Source organism: Lagopus muta, chromosome 1 (assembly GCF_023343835.1).
Source record: "Lagopus muta isolate bLagMut1 chromosome 1, bLagMut1 primary, whole genome shotgun sequence".
NCBI classification, from domain to species: Eukaryota; Metazoa; Chordata; class Aves; order Galliformes; family Phasianidae; genus Lagopus; species Lagopus muta.
The window spans coordinates 193,936,754-193,956,584 of record NC_064433.1 but is presented as its reverse complement, the minus strand read 5'-3'; the positions used below and the strand labels follow the sequence as shown (position 1 = coordinate 193,956,584).

The 19,831-nt window shown below is 50.4% G+C and overlaps 1 protein-coding gene across 1 annotated transcript; it reads right to left on the bottom strand.

Moving 5' to 3' along the window:
• Nucleotides 1–272: 272 nt before the first annotated feature.
• Nucleotides 273–19,549, bottom strand: MOGAT2 (monoacylglycerol O-acyltransferase 2). The gene is made up of 6 exons (XM_048950694.1): nucleotides 19,451–19,549; nucleotides 13,498–13,676; nucleotides 3,769–3,973; nucleotides 3,051–3,225; nucleotides 2,703–2,902; nucleotides 273–1,422 (listed from the first exon to the last, which is right to left on the bottom strand). The coding sequence occupies exons 1-6, from the start codon at nucleotides 19,542–19,544 to the stop codon at nucleotides 1,268–1,270; spliced, it is 1,008 nt and encodes a 335-aa protein (XP_048806651.1). The 5' UTR covers nucleotides 19,545–19,549; the 3' UTR covers nucleotides 273–1,267.
• Between the last annotated feature and the right edge of the window lie 282 nt (nucleotides 19,550–19,831).

Here is a 19,831-nt window from a genome sequence, read left to right as displayed (position 1 = left end):
AGGACAGGAAAGAAAAATAATGCTTGGGTGCTGACAAACAGCAAAAGAAAACACCAAAAAAAAAAAGAAAAAGGGAGAGAATTACTGCTCTTTTTCTGGTGCATAAATCTTCTCCTGCTCAGGCACCTCTGCCCTTAATTAAGGACAAAAGAAAAAAATCTATTAATAGAAAACAAGCAAGAAATCATAGCAGGTGACCTGCTTTATTTGCCTGGATTAAGTGGGGGATTACAGGAATGGCTAGCGATGTCAATAAGGGCTCCGGACAAATTTTTCCTATTGCTGCTGGCTTTCTGGGAACAGGAGGGATGTGCAGCTGGTCATTCGGGTGGATAACTTCACTGAGGCTGAAGCAGGGAGAAGGTGAAAATCAAAAACCCCACAGTGATGGTCCTGGCATCACTGGCTCGGGAGCAGAGCTGTGCGTTCAGCTCGTTAAATGCAATTCTGACAGTAGCACAAATCCTGGGATCTCTGACAGCTCCTTGCAGGTGGGAAGGAGAGAGAGAAATGAAGGGAGAGAGGAGATGTGATTGTATAAGGGCTCTCTGAGGGTAAAATAAAGCTGATCTGAGCAGATGGCTTCCTGCCACCTAAAACTTCCATGCTGCAAAATCCCATTAAGCGCAGAGTTTAACAAAGTTCTGGATATCAAGGAGCAGCAGCTATTTAAAGCCTTGAGCACCTGCCAAACGTGGCTTTGTGAGCCATATTTCCTGTCCCAGGTCATTTCTCCCATCTCCTAGCCACGCTCTCACCTTAGGAAATGCCATCATTTGTGACACGAGGTCTCAGTGCTGGTGCTGCTGTGGCATTCCAATGGGGGGTCTGAGGTTCCTTATAAGCAGCCTCACACGAGAAGTGATTTTCCCAGCCAAGATCTTTATATCCCTTCAGATATCTTTGAGGAATCGACTTTTTGCAGCACAAACTTTACCCAGCTAGCCTGGGAAAATGAAACTTGAACTAAATGCAAAGGAAACCATAATTCATGTCTGCCTGGAAATATCTTGAGCAGACGGCATGGAGACCAGCTGGGAGCTTTGTGCTGGGGAGTTCCAGTGGTGTGGGGTCAGTCAGGTGGGATCTCGTTGGCTTGTTATCTTCTATGTGTCCTACAGGGAGGAGTGATGGAAACGCTGGGAGAACCAAGTCCTTCTCCCCACACTGTGTGGACCATGAATTACCCACGCATGAAGCGAAACAATCCCAGAGACAGGGAAAACTTGAAGCTTGATGTCCACAATTCCACCTTCCACAAGCTGCTCTACATAAATTCGAGGTGACTGTCTTCTGGGACATTATATTTGGCTTTGTGTTCCTCAAAGAGCTTTCTCAGCTCTTCTAAGTATTTCTGATGGACTCGATCAACCTCTTCGGCCGATGGTTTGTGCTTCTTCAGCACGGGAATTGGCTTCCCAACTGGAAAACAAGAGCAACCATTAGGTCAGGTCTCCATGGACCTGCATGTGTTAGCACAGAGATGGAGTCCCACCTTTCCAAAGGTGTGAAGGACGTATTGGTATGAGCAGTCATGGTCTGGGAGACAGCATAGCCAAGGAGGCGGGGAGGTGGAGGTCCATCCCAGTGCAGCTCCTACAGCTTCTCTTAATATCTCAGGTGCTTTTTTCAAGACAAATCCACATAATTTGATTCCAGCCCCTTCCCATCTCCCAGAGCCACCAGCAGTAGGACACTTCTCCTGCTCTGCCCCCTGACTCTAATTGTGTTTGTCAAGCTCAGCATTGTGTAACACTGTTCCTCATCGAACTAATGAGGAGCCCTTCTGATACTGTGCTGCTTGTAAAACCATTGAGTCAATCCAAACAGGCTGTAAAACAATTAGAAGTAATTGCTGCCTGTCAAACCTAATCAGCAGGGTGAGCCCTGACCTTTCCAAACAGCCTCTTTAATTGCATTAATTCAGGCCATCAGCCGTACTGTGGGCCAAGCGTGGAGCTGTTGAAACCAGGTGGAACTCCATCACAACCAACACCTTTCTTTAAATTTGGTCTCCTGTTGTGCATGGTCTTCAATGAAACCAACCTGGCTTGTTTGTGTACAGATAGGTTGGGGCTTGTGCCTGCATCTGGGATGCTGGGCAAATCCTGAATGACTTATGCTTGTGGGATTGGCTTGGAAGCTCAACCTAATGCCATTACAGGGTTTTGTACGACTTGGTTCTGGTGGGACTGAGACTGGATGCATCTCATGAAGGCGATGGAGCATCTCGACTTGCTCTGGGGCTTTCTCAGCACTATTCAGACCACTTGGGTTCTGCAGGATGACAAAGCCAGAGCTCCAGACTGGTGTATGCAGGGAACCCTGTGTTATCATTTCTCTGTGCCAACCCAAAGGTGCTCCAGTACCACATTCAGCTGAGTGACACATCACAGCTTCCAGAGCTGCCTGGACACTCAGGCAGTCATACCCAATTGTGTTGTTAACTTTTTTCCTTCCATCTACAGATGGGGAATTTTTTCTGTCTTAAGGAAACATCCCAGAATCAAGGACCACTTAAAAAAACCTTTTTTTAAGCAAAAAAAGGACCACAAAAAGGGCAAGTGAGCAGTGGGAGGTGCTTCATTGCCAGCAAGTTTCCAGCCCATGCTCTTTGCTCCTTGGCTCAGCAGAAAGAAGACACGGCCCAGGGACCATCCTTGACCAGGCTTTGGCCAGGCTTTTGTTGAGGAGGGACTTACTCACGGTGTTGATGGGCCGGCGGTAGGGGACCACCCCAAAGCTGTACTGGAAGATACCTCTTGCGTGGAAGAGGGGCAGGGAGATGCCCATGATCTGCTGGAGCCGGTGCTGGATCCACCGCAGCCATGAGCCCTTGGGGTTGCTCAACTGGTCGTAGAGCTCATTCTCCCCAAAGGAAAAGGCAGGGACCAGGGGGGTGCTGCAGGGAGATGAACACAACGTGTGGCCAGGTCGATCAGTAAGGCCAGCCCCAAAACACCCTCACAGTCCCCAAGAATTCACCTGGAACATCCTATCGACCAGAGCATCCCTCCCCAGCCACCCTGTAGCCCCATCCTTTGCATCACCCATGCTTGATGGCCACGCGGACAAATCCCTTCCTGTTCTTCAGCAGCAAGGTGCAGGATCCTGGCCGGGCATCCAGAGCCTCCTGAGACCCACCGACGATGACAGCCAGCAGGTTCCCCCCCTCTGGCCTCTGCAGCACATGGTACGCGCTCTCCTTGTCAGAGGACACAAGGCCTGGGAGGTAGAGAGGAAATAACACTCAGCATCTGTAAAACCTGCCAAGTGAGGCTTATTCCCATTTTCCTTCTTCATCCAGCTCAAGATTGGTGCTCAATGCTTTATTTTCAGTTTTCCAGTGTTCTGGAAATCTCAGCCCAACTCCTCAGGGTGATGCAAAGCTCTGCCACATCACAACACTGCAGTTAAGCCCCAGCCACCCCATGAGCTGATTCAGATGGAGAAGTGGGTGAACTCCAAGCCCACCAGTGAGAGACAGAGGCCAGATCTCCACAGGTCTCTCTGGAGCCCTTTCCCCCCTCTCCATTTAATTTTTACCTCCTCCTTTTCCTTTTTGTTTCCTGTCTTGTCATGTATTGCACAACACCATGAACTACCTTTGGTAGCTGCACTGTTTCAGAATCCAGCACCTATAGATGCCACTCATGAGGGACTCCTTGACCTTCTCAGGCCTCCCCGATGTTTCCCCTCTTTGCTCCCTAAAAACCATTTGATTCACCCTCTCATCCCACCGCTCATCGGCGCTGCCGCCCCGCTTACCTGCGCTCATCAGGTAGTCCCGTAAGAAGGGGACACGGAACCACAAGGAGAGCGTCATCAGGTGTGGGGTGATGCCTGGGAAGATGGTGGAAAACCCTGTCGCCTCTGTGCCGAAATTGATGAAGGCTCCCACCGCCAGGACCCCGTGGGGGTGAAATCCCACCAAGTAGTTCTGCCTAGGGTCCAACTCCGCTGTTTTCACCAGCTGGACAAGAGGAGGGACAAGAGTCAATGCTGTCACCTCAGCGCATGGAGAGTGGGCTATGGAGAACAGGGGGGTTCCCTTGCAGCCATCCCTCCTTCTGCTGGGAAAGATCAACTGCAAGAGCTCAAACGTTGTTTACTGAGATGCATTTCATTGCCTGTTTTTGTATCTCCCTCCATTTCTTGGCCTGAAAATGACATCTCTAATGCTACAGATCTTCATTGTTCTTTGTTCTTTATTCTTTATTCTTTATTCTTTATTCTTTATTCTTTATTCTTTATTCTTTATTCTTTATTCTTTATTCTTTATTCTTTATTCTTTATTCATCTTGTGGATGCCCCATCCCTGCAGGCATTCAAGGCCAGGCTGGATGTGGCTCTGGGCAGCCTGGGCTGCTGGTTGGCGACCTGCACACAGCAGGGCTTGGAGCTGGATGAGCGCTGTGCTCCTTTGCAACCCAGGCCATTCTGTGATTCTCTGATTCTATGATTTTACAGTCATGCAATGGGATGGGTCCAACCCCACTAACATAGACAGGGACACCTCCCACTAGATCAGATTTCCCAAAGCCCATATTGCTTTCAGCTGTTCTACATGTTGTTAGGAAACAACTTTTAAAACCTCCTCCAGTACATTTTACACTATAGGAAAAAAAAAAAGCAAAAAAATGAGATAACTCCTTATTTAGCCTCTTATAACCGCCACAGCCAGAGCCTCCCTGGTAGTGATTGTCCTGTCCTGGAACACATCAAGTGATTGAAGAATGCTTAGTATATCATTAGGTGAGAACCTCAGCTTCCAAGGACAAAAAATGATGCATTTCTTTACATTATGGACTACCCTACAACAGGCCAGCAGCTTGAGCCTGTGTTATTTACCTAAAGAAACATGCAGGTCCATCAGGGAGCAATGGATGTCTGCCCAAGGTTGTTGCAATTTTACCAAGGAGTGAGAAATCATAAAATCATTATGTTGTATGGAAAAGACCATTAAGACCAACCATCTTGTCTGACTGTCAGCACAACACCACCATGCCCACTGACCATGTTCAGCCTTCAGGGCTGGACAGCATGGACTGCAGCACATGGTTGGCCTTTGAGGGTTGGCTGTTGGGCAAGCCAAAAATCTCAGCCACTTTTGAAAAGTGAGAAGCATTGCTTGGGTGGCCCAACAGGAGAGGAGACAGAACAGACAAGATTTGGCCTCTGTGGGTTACACTTGTGATGGCCCAATTGGAATGGAAGGACCAGTGTGACAAGTCAGCCTTGAGCTGTGCCACTGAGGAGATCCTGCAATCCCAATGTCGTACAGACAGGGCATAACCCTGCCAGAAGCATCCAACAGCCAATGCTGATGTCTTTGCAACCCTTAAATCTGGTGCTGAGGATGCTCTCAGCCTCAGGGCTGCCCATTACAAAGCCATCATGGATTTCCAGACAGCTCAAAGCACTTCTGTATGAGGAGAAACAAAGCCCCTGGTGCTTCACCCCATCACTGCCTGAGTGCCCTGCTTCTGTCCAAGTGCAGGGAGCAGCTAATGGGGCATTTGTTTTCCTAGAAGCACCCAGCGCCCTGAGTTCTATTTTACTTCTTGACATCATGGCTCATTTCCCACCTGTCCTGAAGCACTGTTGACTGTACACATGTGCCCATTCAAGCGCCTGCTCCTAATGAGAGGAAGAGACAAACAAAAGTCCCCATCACCACCCAAGCGCAGGAAGAGGGGCAGATGGCTGAACTGCTGAGCCCCTGCCACGATTTGCTCTGTTTTTGAGCAATCTCAGCTTGCATCAATGTAACCTGCATTTATCTTCAGTTTCCAAACAACCTTTCATCTCTGAATAATTTATAAGCAGGGTGAGATGCTGGGATGCGTCACAAGCCACTAAATCTCCTCCAGTGTGAGAAGGGAGGGTGGCAGCAGCCTGAGCACCTGGCTGCACCCCATGGTTGTGCCACCCTCCTTGCTAATGAAAACTGGACTTGGGCAAGCACCCAGCCCTGCAATCTGCTCCCAGCCATGCTAGGACACCTCCCATCCCTAAAAACCTTCCCTAGGAGATGCTGCTTGCTGCTCACCTCAGTGAAAGAGGATGGAAAATCAGTGTCCAGTGGAGCTTACAGGAGGAATTGCTTCTGATACACGATTCCTCGTACATCTAAGTGGCCTCAGAGCCACTAACATCTGGAGTCCTACCAATTGTAGTTGGGTCTGAACTGGGCCACATCCATGTGTTTTGTGGCTCAGTCATGAGTTAAGTATCCAGAGCCCTGCTTTAAGCTGAGGATAGCTTTTCTGAAAGTGTGCTCAGGTGCTCAGATGGGCTGCCCAGGGAGGTGGTGGAGTCACCGACCTCAGAGGAGTCCAAGGAACGTTTGGACGTTGTGTTGAGGGATATGGTTTAGTGAGAACCATTGGTGATGGGTGGATGGTCGGACTGGATGATCTGGTAGGTTTTTTCCAACCGTGGTCATTCTATGTTCTATAACAACTGGATGGTAGGAGCCCTGATGTTCAAGGTTTGATGGCCTGGTCAAGGTGGAACTGTCTCCTGCAGCAGCAATCACATCTTAATGACATTGTTGAAGTATTTGCCTCTTTCAGCTTTGCAAAGGAAGGGAGAGAGGGTCCCTGTCTTTGTCGCAGGGCTCACAATTTGGCCAGAGCCTACAGAGAAACCATTTCCTTGTATAAGACCAGGAAGGAAATCTGTAGCAGAGAAGAAACTTGGGTAAATTATCTTAAGCCATAGCTCAGTCTCTGGATGCTAAACCACCCTTCTTCTGGAAACACTCAAACACAGCAACTCCATCCATCCATCTGGGTTGTCCCTGCTGTTTGTTCTCTCCTTCCCCTCCTCCTGGCAGAGTCTGCACAGCAAGCTGTTCCCAGGCAGCCAGGAAAGTTAACACCTGGCAGCACCCAGCCCAGGCTCCACACTGCAGCCCCACAGTGCGTCATGGGGTTGAGGTGCAAGGGGTGGATCTCGTTCCTCCTGGCTTGACTGGGTTGTCACCTCTGCTCCTACTGAAGGGCATCTACTGCTCTGCTTTTTCTGGGCGAGTTGAACATTAATCATTGTCAAAGGACTTGAGGGTCCAGCCAAGCCGGTCTGTGTGTAAACACTGAAGGGAGACAAATTCTTGTCCTGAAGTTTTTCTTGGTAAGGCAAGACGAGTTTCTCAAGTTACAGGGGTGACAAATTAATGCATGGGACCTTCATCCCCAAAACAGAGAACTCTTATCAGCTTGGGGCCATGCACTCCAAGCTGAGCCATGGGTGTGTTGGCTTGAATGGCTTCCCCTTGTCGTGGCTGGGATGCTGGCTTGTGTCTTGTCTGCTGACAGCAGCCCTGACCCCTTGTCAGTGTGTTGTGAGTCCTGGTGGCGGGGCAGAAAGCCATTTAGATCCCAGATAGGGGGTTATCATGGCCCTCCCAGCTCATAAATTTGAACTTGAAGGGTGAGGTCTACTTTATTCTTTCTTGGATGTAATTGCTGCAGATGTTCAGTGCTCTTGATTGTATTATTGACTGTAAAAAGCTCCCCCTATTTATCTACTTAAAAGCAGGTCCAGAACATGGGAAAGATCCTGTCCCCCATCTCTGGTGAGATCTGCTCCATGCATGGTCACCATCCATGTTAGGGAAATGCACACACAGACTTTTAGGGGCTCTAATAAGAGGCCATGTACTGGTGAGGATCTCAAGCAAATTCAGTTTTAAACTGAATTAGCTAAACCACATTAACATCACAAGTAGATGCTCTCAGCTGGAATTAAAGTGGCCTTCATTCGTTATTTGTTTTGTTTTTCATTTCATTTTGCAACTGAATTAAGTGAATTAGGGCTTCCAAGGGACTGGATCAGCACAGGATTTCAGCACTGGTTTAATGAGGCTGTTTTAATTCACCTTTTGAGATGTGGCTGGGGTTTTTGGTTATCACATGTGTGCTGGACGGTCTTGCCCCAGACTATAGGAAAAGGGAGGAAGGGTGATTCCCCATGTGAAACTGGTGCAAAAGTGCTCGAAGGAAGCAAAAGTGTGTTTTACATCAGCATATCCTTGGGTCAGATCAACACCTAGCCCCCAGCTGGCCTTATCTGTAGGGCTGGAGAGATCTAAAAGCAGTTATGTGGCGAAATGGATGGAATCAGGTAGAGGTGAGCTTGGTCAATGCACAGTGCTTGCTGTGCCAGCAGGCAGATGGGCAGACTTGCCATGTCATCACATCCTAAGGGACAGAGGAACATGTGGTGGAGACAGGGATTGGCCAGGAAAGCTGGTCAGAAAACCTGTACCTTCTTCATTTAGTCTCCCAAACTGAATTGCTATTGTGTTCCTATCACCCTCTGGCCCCAAACTCACTTCCAATGATGTTATGCTCAATAGTCTGCTCTTAAGTAGGATAAACTTCTGTTCAGTTTCACCCTAAGCAGATCCTCAGGTCCCTTGCTTTCCACCCAAGCACCACCAAATTGCATCTCATGCAGGAAGAAGCATGCAGTCAGGTCCTCTATGGGATGACAGCAACCAAGGAGCAAGCCCCAGGAAGAAGAAATGGTACCAAAGAGAAGTCAGGACATCACCTAAGGGTGGTGGGAGAAAAAGGGAAAAGCAAACATCCGAGTGCCAGCAGCTCCTCAGGAAAAATGGGTTTCTGTTCTCAGCAATGGAAGGAGTCTGAGAAAATGTCCCTGGGCACTGGTGCTTTCTCCAGGTGCCACAATACTGAATGCACTTGAGGGCAGAAAAGGGAGGTCCAAGTCACAGGGCAAGGGAGCTCTTCAGAAGATGGGAGAGAGTTGTTTTTGTGTCACTGGGCTGTATGCTGCTTTTGCCTGAACAATCCTTCTTCTCTCCTCTAGCCAACAGAAGGAAGCAAAATGAACAGCCAGAAGTACTGGCAACCAGAAATGATGTTTAACGTCATGGGCCAAAGCACAAGGTCCTCAGTCACAAACAGTACAATTCTGCTGTGAAAAGGAAGAAAATACTCCTGGGAGGGCTTGGTTCGTGTGCATTTGGACCACTCCACTCTGCAATGCCCTGCACTGACCCAGAACCACAGCACACACAAATAACCCCCGTCACAGTTTATGCAATTGTGAGAATGAATGAGCTCCTAGGGAACTGCTGAGTCTCCAGTGACACGTTTTGGTTAAGCTAGCAAGAAAAAGAAACCCAGTAAGAGCCCAAGGGCAATGCAAGAGGTTGGGACTCTGCCAGTTGCTATAGATAACAACATCCAACCAGCACTTACAGAACCACAGAGTCATTAAGGTTGGAGAAGACCATTAAGATCATCTAGCCCAACCATGGAGCCCTCAAGAATAACCCCAAGGGTGACAAAAAGTGTCCTGTGCCTCTTCAAGAGGGGACAACAGTGCCTCGAGGGCTACAGGAACCTTTTACACACAGAGACATTTTTCAGGTTGCCCTGAATAAAGCTGGTGAGGTGATGCCTGCTGGGCTGCCCTGATGGGTGACAGCACCTGAAGGCAGCATTTGTTGAAGGCCTTCCCCTTAGGCATGTCCATGGTGCTCCTCAGCTGAGGTTACCAGAGCACCGTGGCTGCAGGAGGAAGGCTGGTGAACAGCAGTGAAGATGTGCTATTTCTTGGCCACAGGGGATGCTCGTAGAACCACAGAATCATGAACATTGGAAAAGACCACCAAGGTCATCAACCCATCAGTGATGGAGGAATTCTAATGCTGGGTGTGTTCCCACCATGCTGATAATGGATGCTCCTCTGGTGGAGAAGGATGTATGAGAGAGGAGGTACGAGTTTGGGCAGAGACCTGGCAGACTAATTACTGGCTGTTCGTTGAACACAGCTCCAAAATCTCTCTCAGAGGTACCACCAGCCCCAGCAGACATTGTGGGATACCTGCTCAACCATTGGCTGCCCAGAGAGATTTGTTGTGCATTTCTGGGGATATCAACCCTGCTTCTAAGGCCCAGGTGAGCTCAGCATAGTTTGCAGGCCTATCATGGTCGTGTGAAAATGAAGATGAGAATGACTGAAATAAAGGGGAAAAAAAAAAACCTTCCTGGAAAAGATGCTCCTGGGAAAATGCCTGGGATCCCAGTGCTCATCCACCTTTCACAGTCACCCAAACTCACTCTGGTCCTGGCAATCCCCTAATTAAACTAAGGGCAAAAGCAAAGAGCAAAGCAATTGTGCACGACTGGGATCAGCAGAGGGTGCTCCTCGCACATGCTGGGAGCCCGAGCGCTCCTGCGTGGCAGATCCCCGCTGCAGCAAAGTGCAAATTCACTCTGCCTAGATCTCCCCTCTCATTGCTTCTGCAGCAGCCAACATGCCCAGGGATCCCATAGGAGCAGCATTTCAATCCCTTTCCTGAAATACCCAAGGGCAGAGCAGTGCAGGCGGCTCTTGCTGCCTCCCCACCTCCCAGCACTGATGCTTGACCACAACAAGTTTGCAGCGGGGATCCGGGAGGATTAGGAGCCACATTTAATCTTCCCAGAATAACTAATCCTCCAGAGCTGAACAAACTCAATCTACACACAAATGCAGCCCGTGGTGCTGGATCCATGTCCCCCAAATCCATGTCCCCATTTACCTCTGTTCTGGTTGGGATTTTGGGCAAGCAGGAGCGTGTAGCTCAGACCAAAGCTCAGCTCAGTTCTGCTCCTTGAGAGATTACAGCATGGCTAAAGCAATATTTGCAGTGCTTAACATCTATGCTGTTAGGAACAAATCATTTCCCATTCCCAAATAATTTATTCGAGCCCATGCTCAAAGGATATGAAATGAAATGCCTTTCAAGCAAGGGAAATGTGTGACTTCTCCCAGAGCAGCACAGAAAAGGCTGCTCCAAACCCTCCCTGTGCACCCCAGTATGCTGCAAGCAAAACCAGTAGCTATGCTCCCTCTGCTGGTTTTTCTGCCTGGCAGTGCCAGCTGGTAGGAAGTCATAGAGTCAGAATTAGGTTGGAAAAAATCACTGAGAACATCCAATCCAACCATCAACCCATGCCCAACCATCAACTCAACCCCAACCATCAATCCATGCCCAACCATCAATCCATGCCCAACCATCAGCCCATGCCCAGCCATCAATCCATGCCCAGCCATCAATCCATGCCCAGCCATCAGCCCATGCCCAACCATCAACCCATGCCCAACCATCAATCCATGCCCAACCATCAACCCATGCCCAACCATCAACCCATGCCCAGCCATCAACCCATGCCCAACCATCAACCCATGCCCAGCCATCAGCCCATGCCCAGACATCAAACCATGCACAACCAACTCATCCCCAGCCATCAGCCCATGCCCAGCCATCAGCCCATGCCCAGCCATCAACCCATGCCCAGCCATCAACCCATGCCCAGCCATCAACCCATGCCCAGCCATCAGCCCACGCCCAACCATCAACCCATGCCCAGCCATCAACCCATGCCCAACCATCAGCCCATGCCTAGCCATCAATCCATGCCCAACCATCAATCCATGCCCAACCATCAGCCCATGCCCAACCATCAGCCCATGCACAGCCATCAGCCCATGCCCAACCATCAATCCATGCCCAACCATCAATCCATGCCCAACCATCAGCCCATGCCCAGCCATCAGCCCATGCCCAACCATCAATCCATGCCCAACCATCAATCCATGCCCAACCATCAGCCCATGCCCAGCCATCAACCCATGCCCAACCATCAATCCATGCCCAACCATCAACCCATGCCCAACCATCAACCCATGCCCAGCCATCAACCCATGCCCAACCATCAGCCCATGCCCAGCCATCAGCCCATCCCCAGGACAGACGGACAGCCCAGGGTGCTGCTCAGGAGTGAGTGTGCATGGGACAGGCAAGGAGGTGTCATTGGGTTTAGCTAGCACCTATGTTTTAGCAGAGAGATCGGTCTGACACTGCTCAAGCTGTGCTATATGGCCAGAAATTACAGAACATGCATGATGTAGAATCTTTACAATCACATAAACAGCATGCAGCATTTCTAGCATTTTCTGCAGTAACCCTGAGAATAATGACTTGGGAATTTGGGGTTTCCTGATGAATGTCCTATAATATTACCTGTCTCTTATCGTAAAAGCCACCAGGAGCTCTCCTGGGTTGTGCTCCCGTTCCTCCCCAGGACAGTACAATATACATTCTGGGGGACTTGCTTTGAAGCTTGGCCAGAAGCCCTTAGATCACTGCAAAAGCTCAGGAAAATGGCTCTGGATAAGGCAAGAGAGCAGCCAGAAAGGCAGAGGATGGCTTTTTTGGGACATTTCCAATAGCTTTCTACAGAGTCCAACTCTGAGTTTAGCCATGAAATAACTCAAGTTTACTGATGGAACAAAGGTGGGAGGAGTGGCTGCGAGCCCAGAAGGCTGTGCCACCGTTCAGCAAGACCTGGGAAGGATGAGAGTGGGGTAGAGGAAAACCTGATGAGGTTTGACATGAGCAAGTGCAGAGTCCTGCACCTGGGGAGGAACAACCACAGCATCAGTACAGGTCAATGGAAAGAATGCTGAGCTGCTGGAGAGGAGCTCTGTGGAGAAGGACCTGGGGGTCCTGGTGGGCAGCAGGTAACCATGAGCCAGCAGTGTGCCCTGTGGCCAAAAAGGCCAATGGCATCCTGGGGTGCATTGCACAGAGTGTGGCCAGCAGGGTGAGGGAGGGGATCCTTCCCCTCTGCTCTGCCCCAGTGAGGTCACATTTAGAATACTGTGTGCAGTGCTGGGCTGTCCAGTTCAGAAAAGATGGGGATCATCCAGAGAGAGCCTGGTGGAAAGATACAATGATACAGGGCCTGGAGCATCTCCTGTATGAGGAAAGGCTGAGAGCCCCAGGGCTGTTGGGTTTGGAGAAGAGAAGGGTGCACTTTAAAAGGTTCTCTGTAGAGAAGAACTTCCTGTAAGGTCACGAGTTGCAGGGGAGATGATCTGGCACTCATGTGCAATGTTTCTTTCCAGGAATTATCATGCAAATCCCCACAGTGATGCTCACAGCTTTACCTACCCTAGAAAATCACTGTACTGCGTGGCTCATGAATGCTCCTGGAGCATTGCTCAGGTTTGCACAGAACTGCGACGGCTCTGGGGCAGTTCTTTCACAAAATCATGGAATGACAGAATGGCTTGGGTTGCAAAGGAGCACAGCGCTCATCCAGCTCCAACCCCCTGCTGTGTGCAGGTCGCCAACCAGCAGCCCAGGCTGCCCAGAGCCACATCCAGCCTGGCCTTGAATGCCTGCAGGGATGGGGCATCCACAGCCTCCTTGGGCAACCTGTGCCAGTGCCTCACCACCATATAATAGGGAACGGACAAGGGGAGATGGCCCTATCTAAGCAGTGAGGTTAAATGGGTGCACATAAGGCAGATGATTAAAGGACATGCTGGGAAAACATGGGGTCACCCAGTAATTCTAGGCTGGGAAGACCATTCTGCCTTCAGCACTGCACAGCTGAGGTCCTGGGCTTGGCTCATAGGAGGGACGATCCCTGCGGTGGAGCGGAAGGCACAGAGGATGCTCACCGTGACGGGGAAGAAGTCCTTCATGTGTCTCCAGACAGCGCTGTCCCGCACCACGCGGATCCGCCGCCCGCCCCGGAGCGGTGCTTCCCTGTCTACGAACCACCAGGCGGCGTAGAGGACGCTGAGCAGCCAAAAGCGGGTGAAGAGGAGGCCGACGAAGGCAGCGATGCAGCACTGTGCTGGGAGGAAAGCCAGGCGGTGAGCGTAAGGGTGCTGGGAGGGGAAGGCTCACCTGGAGGAAGCTGTTCTGCACAGCCCTGGGATGGAGCCCCGGCCTTCCCTGTGCTCACCGTGGGATTATTGGATCAGTATGAGGGAAGTTAGGAAGCCAACAAATGGTTTTCTTCCCGTCTGCCCCAGGAACCAGAAGAGCAGCTTGACCCCAACCACTGGGAAGCATCCCTTTCTCCAAGGGCCCCTATGTCCACCTCCTCCATCAAGGCTGGTGGACCTCTCTGGTTCCACATTTTGAATGACTGCCCATGATTTTTAATTTTTCATCTTCCCATATAGAAGAATTTTACTCTTTATTGATTTTCTTTTTTTCTTTCTTATTGATTCTGGACCTTTTCCTCCTCCGCTTTGCCTCATTTTAAACTCTAATCCTGACCAGCAGAGGATTTTCAGTCTTTTTGACGTGGTGTCATCACAGATTTTATAGGCACGCTCTATTTCGTTCCCCAAGTCATTAACAACTTGGGACTTTTCCAAGTCATTAAAGACCTTCCTGAGCTGCTTCCAGTCAGTACTCAGCTTTGTCCTCTACCTCCTGCCTCCCTCGTGCCCTGTGTTTTGGCAGGGGAACAAGAGGAGAAAAGTCTGCACGCAAGCACGCATCACTGGGCACGCCAGATCCCACCAAGCCCAGCACTGTCTGCTGCACAGAGTCTGGGAAGCACTGATGCCCACCAAGCTGCCAGTCAAAGCTGTGTCCTCTCCATCTGGAAGCCTTGGTGGCCCTGTCCATCACAGTGTTATCTGAGTGAGAATGGGCTGAAAATCCACATTGACCCAAGTCCTTTTGCTTCCCCAGCTCATTGTGGGTCACATTAGGATGAGAGACAATGGTCTCAAGCTGTGTCACAGGAGGTTCAGGATGGTATTAGGAAGAATTTCTTCTCCCAGAGAGTGGCTAGGATGTGCAGGAAAGTGGTGGGGTCACTGTCCTTGGAGGTGTTCCAGACCCATGGGTTTGGGGTGCTGAGGGATGCAGGGCACAGTGGGGATTGGATGGGATTGGGCTTGGGGATCATAGAGGTCCTTCCAGCCTTGATGATTCTGTGACTCTACGATTCTATGACTGTGAGTTTTATATTTTGCTCTTCTCTGGGCCCTTATCACAGATCCAGGACCCGTGGCTGAAGGACACAGGGGTGGAGAAGCTCAGCTCAGACACAGATTCAGCATCCAGGCCCTCATCCCAAGACCTGGATTTTCATCTCTCTGGGGTTCACCTGGCACCCGCCATCTCCAGCTGCTCTCACCTGAGGTCTATCAGAGAAGATGTATATGATGCTCTCACTTCAGACTTCTTTGGTTGTCTTTACAACAACAGATGAGCTTTAATGCATTTTCTTCTAAAAGAAATTGTGCTTTTCTATGGCTGTGCTCATGATGCTTAACCTCTTTTAGGCTTTGGGAGTATTTCAAATGTTTGTGTTGGAAAACAGTATCTTGATAAGCAGATCTGGTTTGGAAGCTATTCTTTTGATAAGTCATCCTGATCCTAAAGTGTTGGGTGTGAAAACAGAAGCCATGTCTTAAAGTCCTGGCATGGTGTGCTGGTAATTCCTACTGGTAAATGGAAGGGAGGGGGGAAAGGGGGAAGGAGGGGAGAAAAGAAGGGAGGGAAGGAAGAAGGGAGGGAGGAAGGGAGGGAGGGAAGGAGGGAGGGAGGGAGGGAGGGAGGGAGGGAGGAAGGAAGGAAGGAAGGAAGGAAGGAAGGAAGGAAGGAAGGAAGGAAGGAAGGAAGGAAGGAAGGAAGGAAGGAAGGAAGGAAGGAAGGAAGGAAGGAAGGAAGGAAGGAAGGAAGGAAGGAAGGAAGGAAGGAAGGGAGGGAGGGAGGGAGGGAGGGAGGGAGGGAGGGAGGGAGGGGGGGGAGGGGGGGAGGGGAGGGGGGGAGGGGAGGGGAGGGGAGGGGAGGGGAGGGGAGGGGAGGGGAGGGGAGGGGAGGGGAGGGGAGGGGAGGGGGGGAGGGGAGGGGAGGGGAGGGGGGGAGGGGAGGTTGGTTTAGGATGGAGAAGCACTGGGCTGTGCACAGCAGCAGGTCTCACATGCAATGCAGATCTCCAGGTCACAACTGCTCATGCCTGGCGCTGCTCCTTTGAAGAGACACAACCACAGCTGCACAGCTCTCAGGCAAAAGAGCATCCAGCATGAAACCAAGCTCCAAGGTGCACACAAGACACCAGTGCTGCTTGAGGAACACCGCAGAGGTTGCAGTTGTACTGCTCCTAACAGCCAGGTCATCAGGTCTGCTGCAAAGCTGTGCAATGCTTAACTCTTTTTATCACACTGTGCAAAGCTCAAGGTATGCCCTGCAAAGTGAAGGCGTTGTTCTGGTCCATATCTATCTACTTATCACCCAAGTGAGGCACATATCTTGCATTACATAGTTATTAATTTTACCCTCAATTCATTTGTGGATGAAATTAATAACATCAGCTTTTTTTCTTTTTAATGCAGAGCAAAATTTGCACACAATGACCTTCACTTAGTCCAAAGAGCTCTTTTTTTTGCCCTTGTGAAGTCTTGTGATGCTCTGCGCCCATTCCTGTCCTAGTATGAATCCAATTTGCTTGCAGATGTCTCTGTGTTCTGCTCACAGACCCTTCCACAAAAGCCTAGCACAGGCAATGCAATGCCATGGGTGAGACACTGAGCCTTTGTGGACCAGCAGTGCAGGATTCATCTCCCAAAGGCAAGCAAGGTCATCTTGAGGCCACATCCCTGTCCCTCCTTGCAAGACAGGGAAGAACAGGAGGTCTACAAGCAGCAGTGTTTGCTTATTGTGGCGCCACCCCTGCAATCACGGCTTGCAAATGAGGAAAGCCAAGAGTTCCTTGTTTGCCCTTCTCCGGAACAGTGGCCATGTCAGAGCTGCCAGGTGGCAGCCATATTCCCCTTGGCATTCCTACACACAGCTGTCATTTTCTGGGCTACCTGCCAGGCAAACACTTTGAAGAATATGACAAAAGAGGTGTTAAGGCCTTGGCCAGGGAATCCTGGCAGATGTCTCCTTCCGATCCCAAACTGCAAGTTGCTGTAGAATCACAGAGTCGTGGAACCATTATGGATGGAAAACACCTATGAGATCTCCATGTCCAAACCCAACGCACCCCACTGTGCCCACTGACTGTGTCCCTCAGTGCCACATCTGCACTGGAACACTCCAGGGATGGGGACTCCACCACTATCCCACAAGGGATGTGAGGCCAGGTAAGTGACCTGATCTTCACCTCTTCCTCCTGCAGGTCTACATGCAGTCTTGCATGGGAAGCCAGCACCAAATTGTTATAAAAGCACTGGTTTCTGCAAGTATTGCCCCATGGAAACCCAAAATTTGCAGGACACAGAAATGACTTGAGAGTTTATGAGACCTCTGAAGGCAGATATTGCTGCAGGTCTGAGGGAATCATGCATATCCTTACAAACACATCAATCACCTGAAAATAATTATAGAACCATCAAAAGGTGGAAAAAAGACCTCCAAGGCCCAGTCCAACTCTTAACCCATCCCCATCGTGCCCACAAACCCACACCCCTCAGTGCCACATCCTGCAGTGAACATCCAGATAACCCTACACAGGGCTGAGATTGTCTGCAGCACTGCCTGCATTGCCATGGAAGGTGAGCAGAGATCCCTTCAGCCAAAAAGCAAAACCAAACCAAAGGGCCCTCGACAACAAGGAAAGCTCCATACCCCAAACCTTGCGCATTCTGCTCAGATCAGAAGCTGGGAGGTTTCTCTTTCTTCTTTTCCCTCAAAGAAGCTTGAAGCCAAAGTGAAGTGTTTGGTGGTGGGCACCTTGTGCTAGGAAGTTTTGTTGTTTCTCTGGTGGAAACCAGGAACCAGAGGAGGATGAAATACGACAGAGGTGGTTTTGTAGGGTAGTGAACCCTGCTGCACCACAGCCATGGACACGCCACATTCGTGCCATGCTCTCCAAGTGAGTTGTGAGCTACAAGCAAGTCCACACAAGGACCATGTCCTATCAGAGACCTCCTGGGCTCAGCATTGCTGCTCCTCTGGAATTTACTCCTTCAGCCTGAAATAAGTGAAACATCACCTTTTGGAAAGAGATCTTTGTCATTGCAGCAGCCCCTGGGCAGGTGAGTCTTGCACTGCAGCTCCCAGGAGGATTTGCAAGATGCACGGTGTGGTCCTCCAGGCCAAACCAGAGCCCTTAGCAGAGCCAAACTAAGGCTGTGGACTCTGCTCAGCCACCAAATTTCCTGACACACTGGCACTGCATGTCCTTTGAGGCAGCCTTGCTGATTGAAAGGGTTCAAAGGCTGGCTGCCCATGCTGGGTCTGCAAAGACAGCATGCAAAGAACTTCTGCTCCTTTGATCATAGAAGCATAGAATATCCCATGTTAGAAGGGACCTACAAGGCTCAGGTTCTGATGAGTTGGTTAACACAAGCTCAGACCTTAAATTAATGCATGCAGCATCTGGAGAGAGACCCATGCCCAAGCCCACGGAGACAAGGAAGGAGAAAAGCCAGGGGAAGCACTAGACCAAATCTGGGCTCCCACTTGCTGGTTTCAGTGCCCTGCAGAAGCCAGGACCCACTGCCAGGCTGTGCCACAGGGAGATGGCACTGGTCTGTGCTGCACTCTGCAGGTGGGAGCAGTGGGGTCCCTGCTCCGCACTCTACACCCCTCCATCCAGCACCCATCAGCATCTAAAGCAAGGAACATCCCCTGGAGGGGATGCATTTGCACAACCATGGCAACAGCAAAAGGCCATGCAAACGCCTGGCAGGGTGGCTGTGTGTTTGCAAGAGCCCTTTTTTGGCAACAGAAGCACGGCTCTGAGCAGCCAGTGTCAAGCTCTGCTCATGGAGGGCCTGATCTCTTGACTGGCTTTGGCCTCAAACTGTGTCAGGAGGAAAGAAAATCAGACTAAGGCTGTTCCAGAGAGAGAGAGCAACCTGTGGAAGCTCAGCAGTGGAGGAGGTTTGAGGTTGAGGTATTGTCTTCATTTTGGGCAATCCAAATTTCCCTGCAAAGGGCAGAGCCTGTGTCCTGAGAAGCTCCAGGTTACCCTCTGACCAACGGAGGATTCCTCCCTACTGCCCACTTTCTGGCTTTCAGCTGCTTCTATCAGTCAACCTCATTACTGAAAAGTTAAGTGCCAGCCTGACTCCACTCCAGCAGGGCTAAACCTACTGGGCAAGTTGTTCTGCTGGAAAACACCATCCATTCCCCTTAAATCTTAGATGCATCCATGCTGCAAACAGAACCCAGGTAGAGTCTGGCAAAACATTACTTAGCATGGGCTAAAGTTGTGCCCCAGAGCATGCAAACAGCCAAGCATCCATCTGGGCCAGCATGGCCCAGTGCTCCAGTCCAGCAGACACTGGTGCAGAGTCCATCCAACCCCACATCTGTAGCAGAGGTTTGATGGATCCAACTCAGAGACTTAACGAGGCTCTAAAGCACAACTTACACTTCCTTTGCAGATGCCAATTTGGAGACGTGTATCCCTGGATCCATATGTACCCTCAAACCTGCTGCTGCTCTGCTGGGACACATATCCACTGTTCTGCCATTGCCAAGCAGAAGCTTTACACAGTCTTCTATCCAGTTTAAGAAGCCAGCAGGCACGCTGATGGCAAACCCTGGGATGTCACCTTCCAGCTTGGCTCCTGGACAGTTTGCAGATGGTGTTCATGCTCTGAAAATTGGCTCTGGATGCTCAGAAGAGGAAGAGGAGCTGCCACTTACCTAGACATAGGAAGCTGAAGACCCACTGGACCACCGCTGCGGTCTGAAGCCTCCTCTGCAGTGGCAGGGAGAGCGGAGCAAACTCAATCTTCATCCTGGGCTCTGTCTGCAGGTCTCAGAAGGAGGAGGAAGCTCAGCAAGTGGTGGATGCAAAGTGCAAAGTTGCCCGTCAATATTTATGCAGCTTTACAGTACAGGGGGTTGTGCAACGTGCAGGGGACTTCGCTGGGAGGTGTCACTGACTTTATGTCAGTGTGACACTCGTCGTGTTGTTGGTGCTGCAAGTGTCCTCCGGCTCTGCAGCTCCCAAAAAGGAAAATCCATCACTCCTTGTGCGACAGCAGCTGCAGGAGAGAGCAGGAGGGAAAGGCAAGGAAGGAG

Excerpts from the sequence above, each read along its gene's own strand:
- MOGAT2 (XM_048950694.1), bottom strand. The coding sequence starts at position 19,544 with ATGAAGATTGAGTTTGCTCCGCTCTCCCTGCCACTGCAGAGGAGGCTT. Across the intron at positions 13,677-19,450 it reads CTTCAGCTTCCTATGTCTAG|CACAGTGCTGCATCGCTGCC; the intron begins GTAAGTGGCAGC and ends CTTTCCTCCCAG. Across the intron at positions 2,903-3,050 it reads CGCGTGGCCATCAAGCATGG|CACCCCCCTGGTCCCTGCCT; the intron begins GTGATGCAAAGG and ends ATCTCCCTGCAG.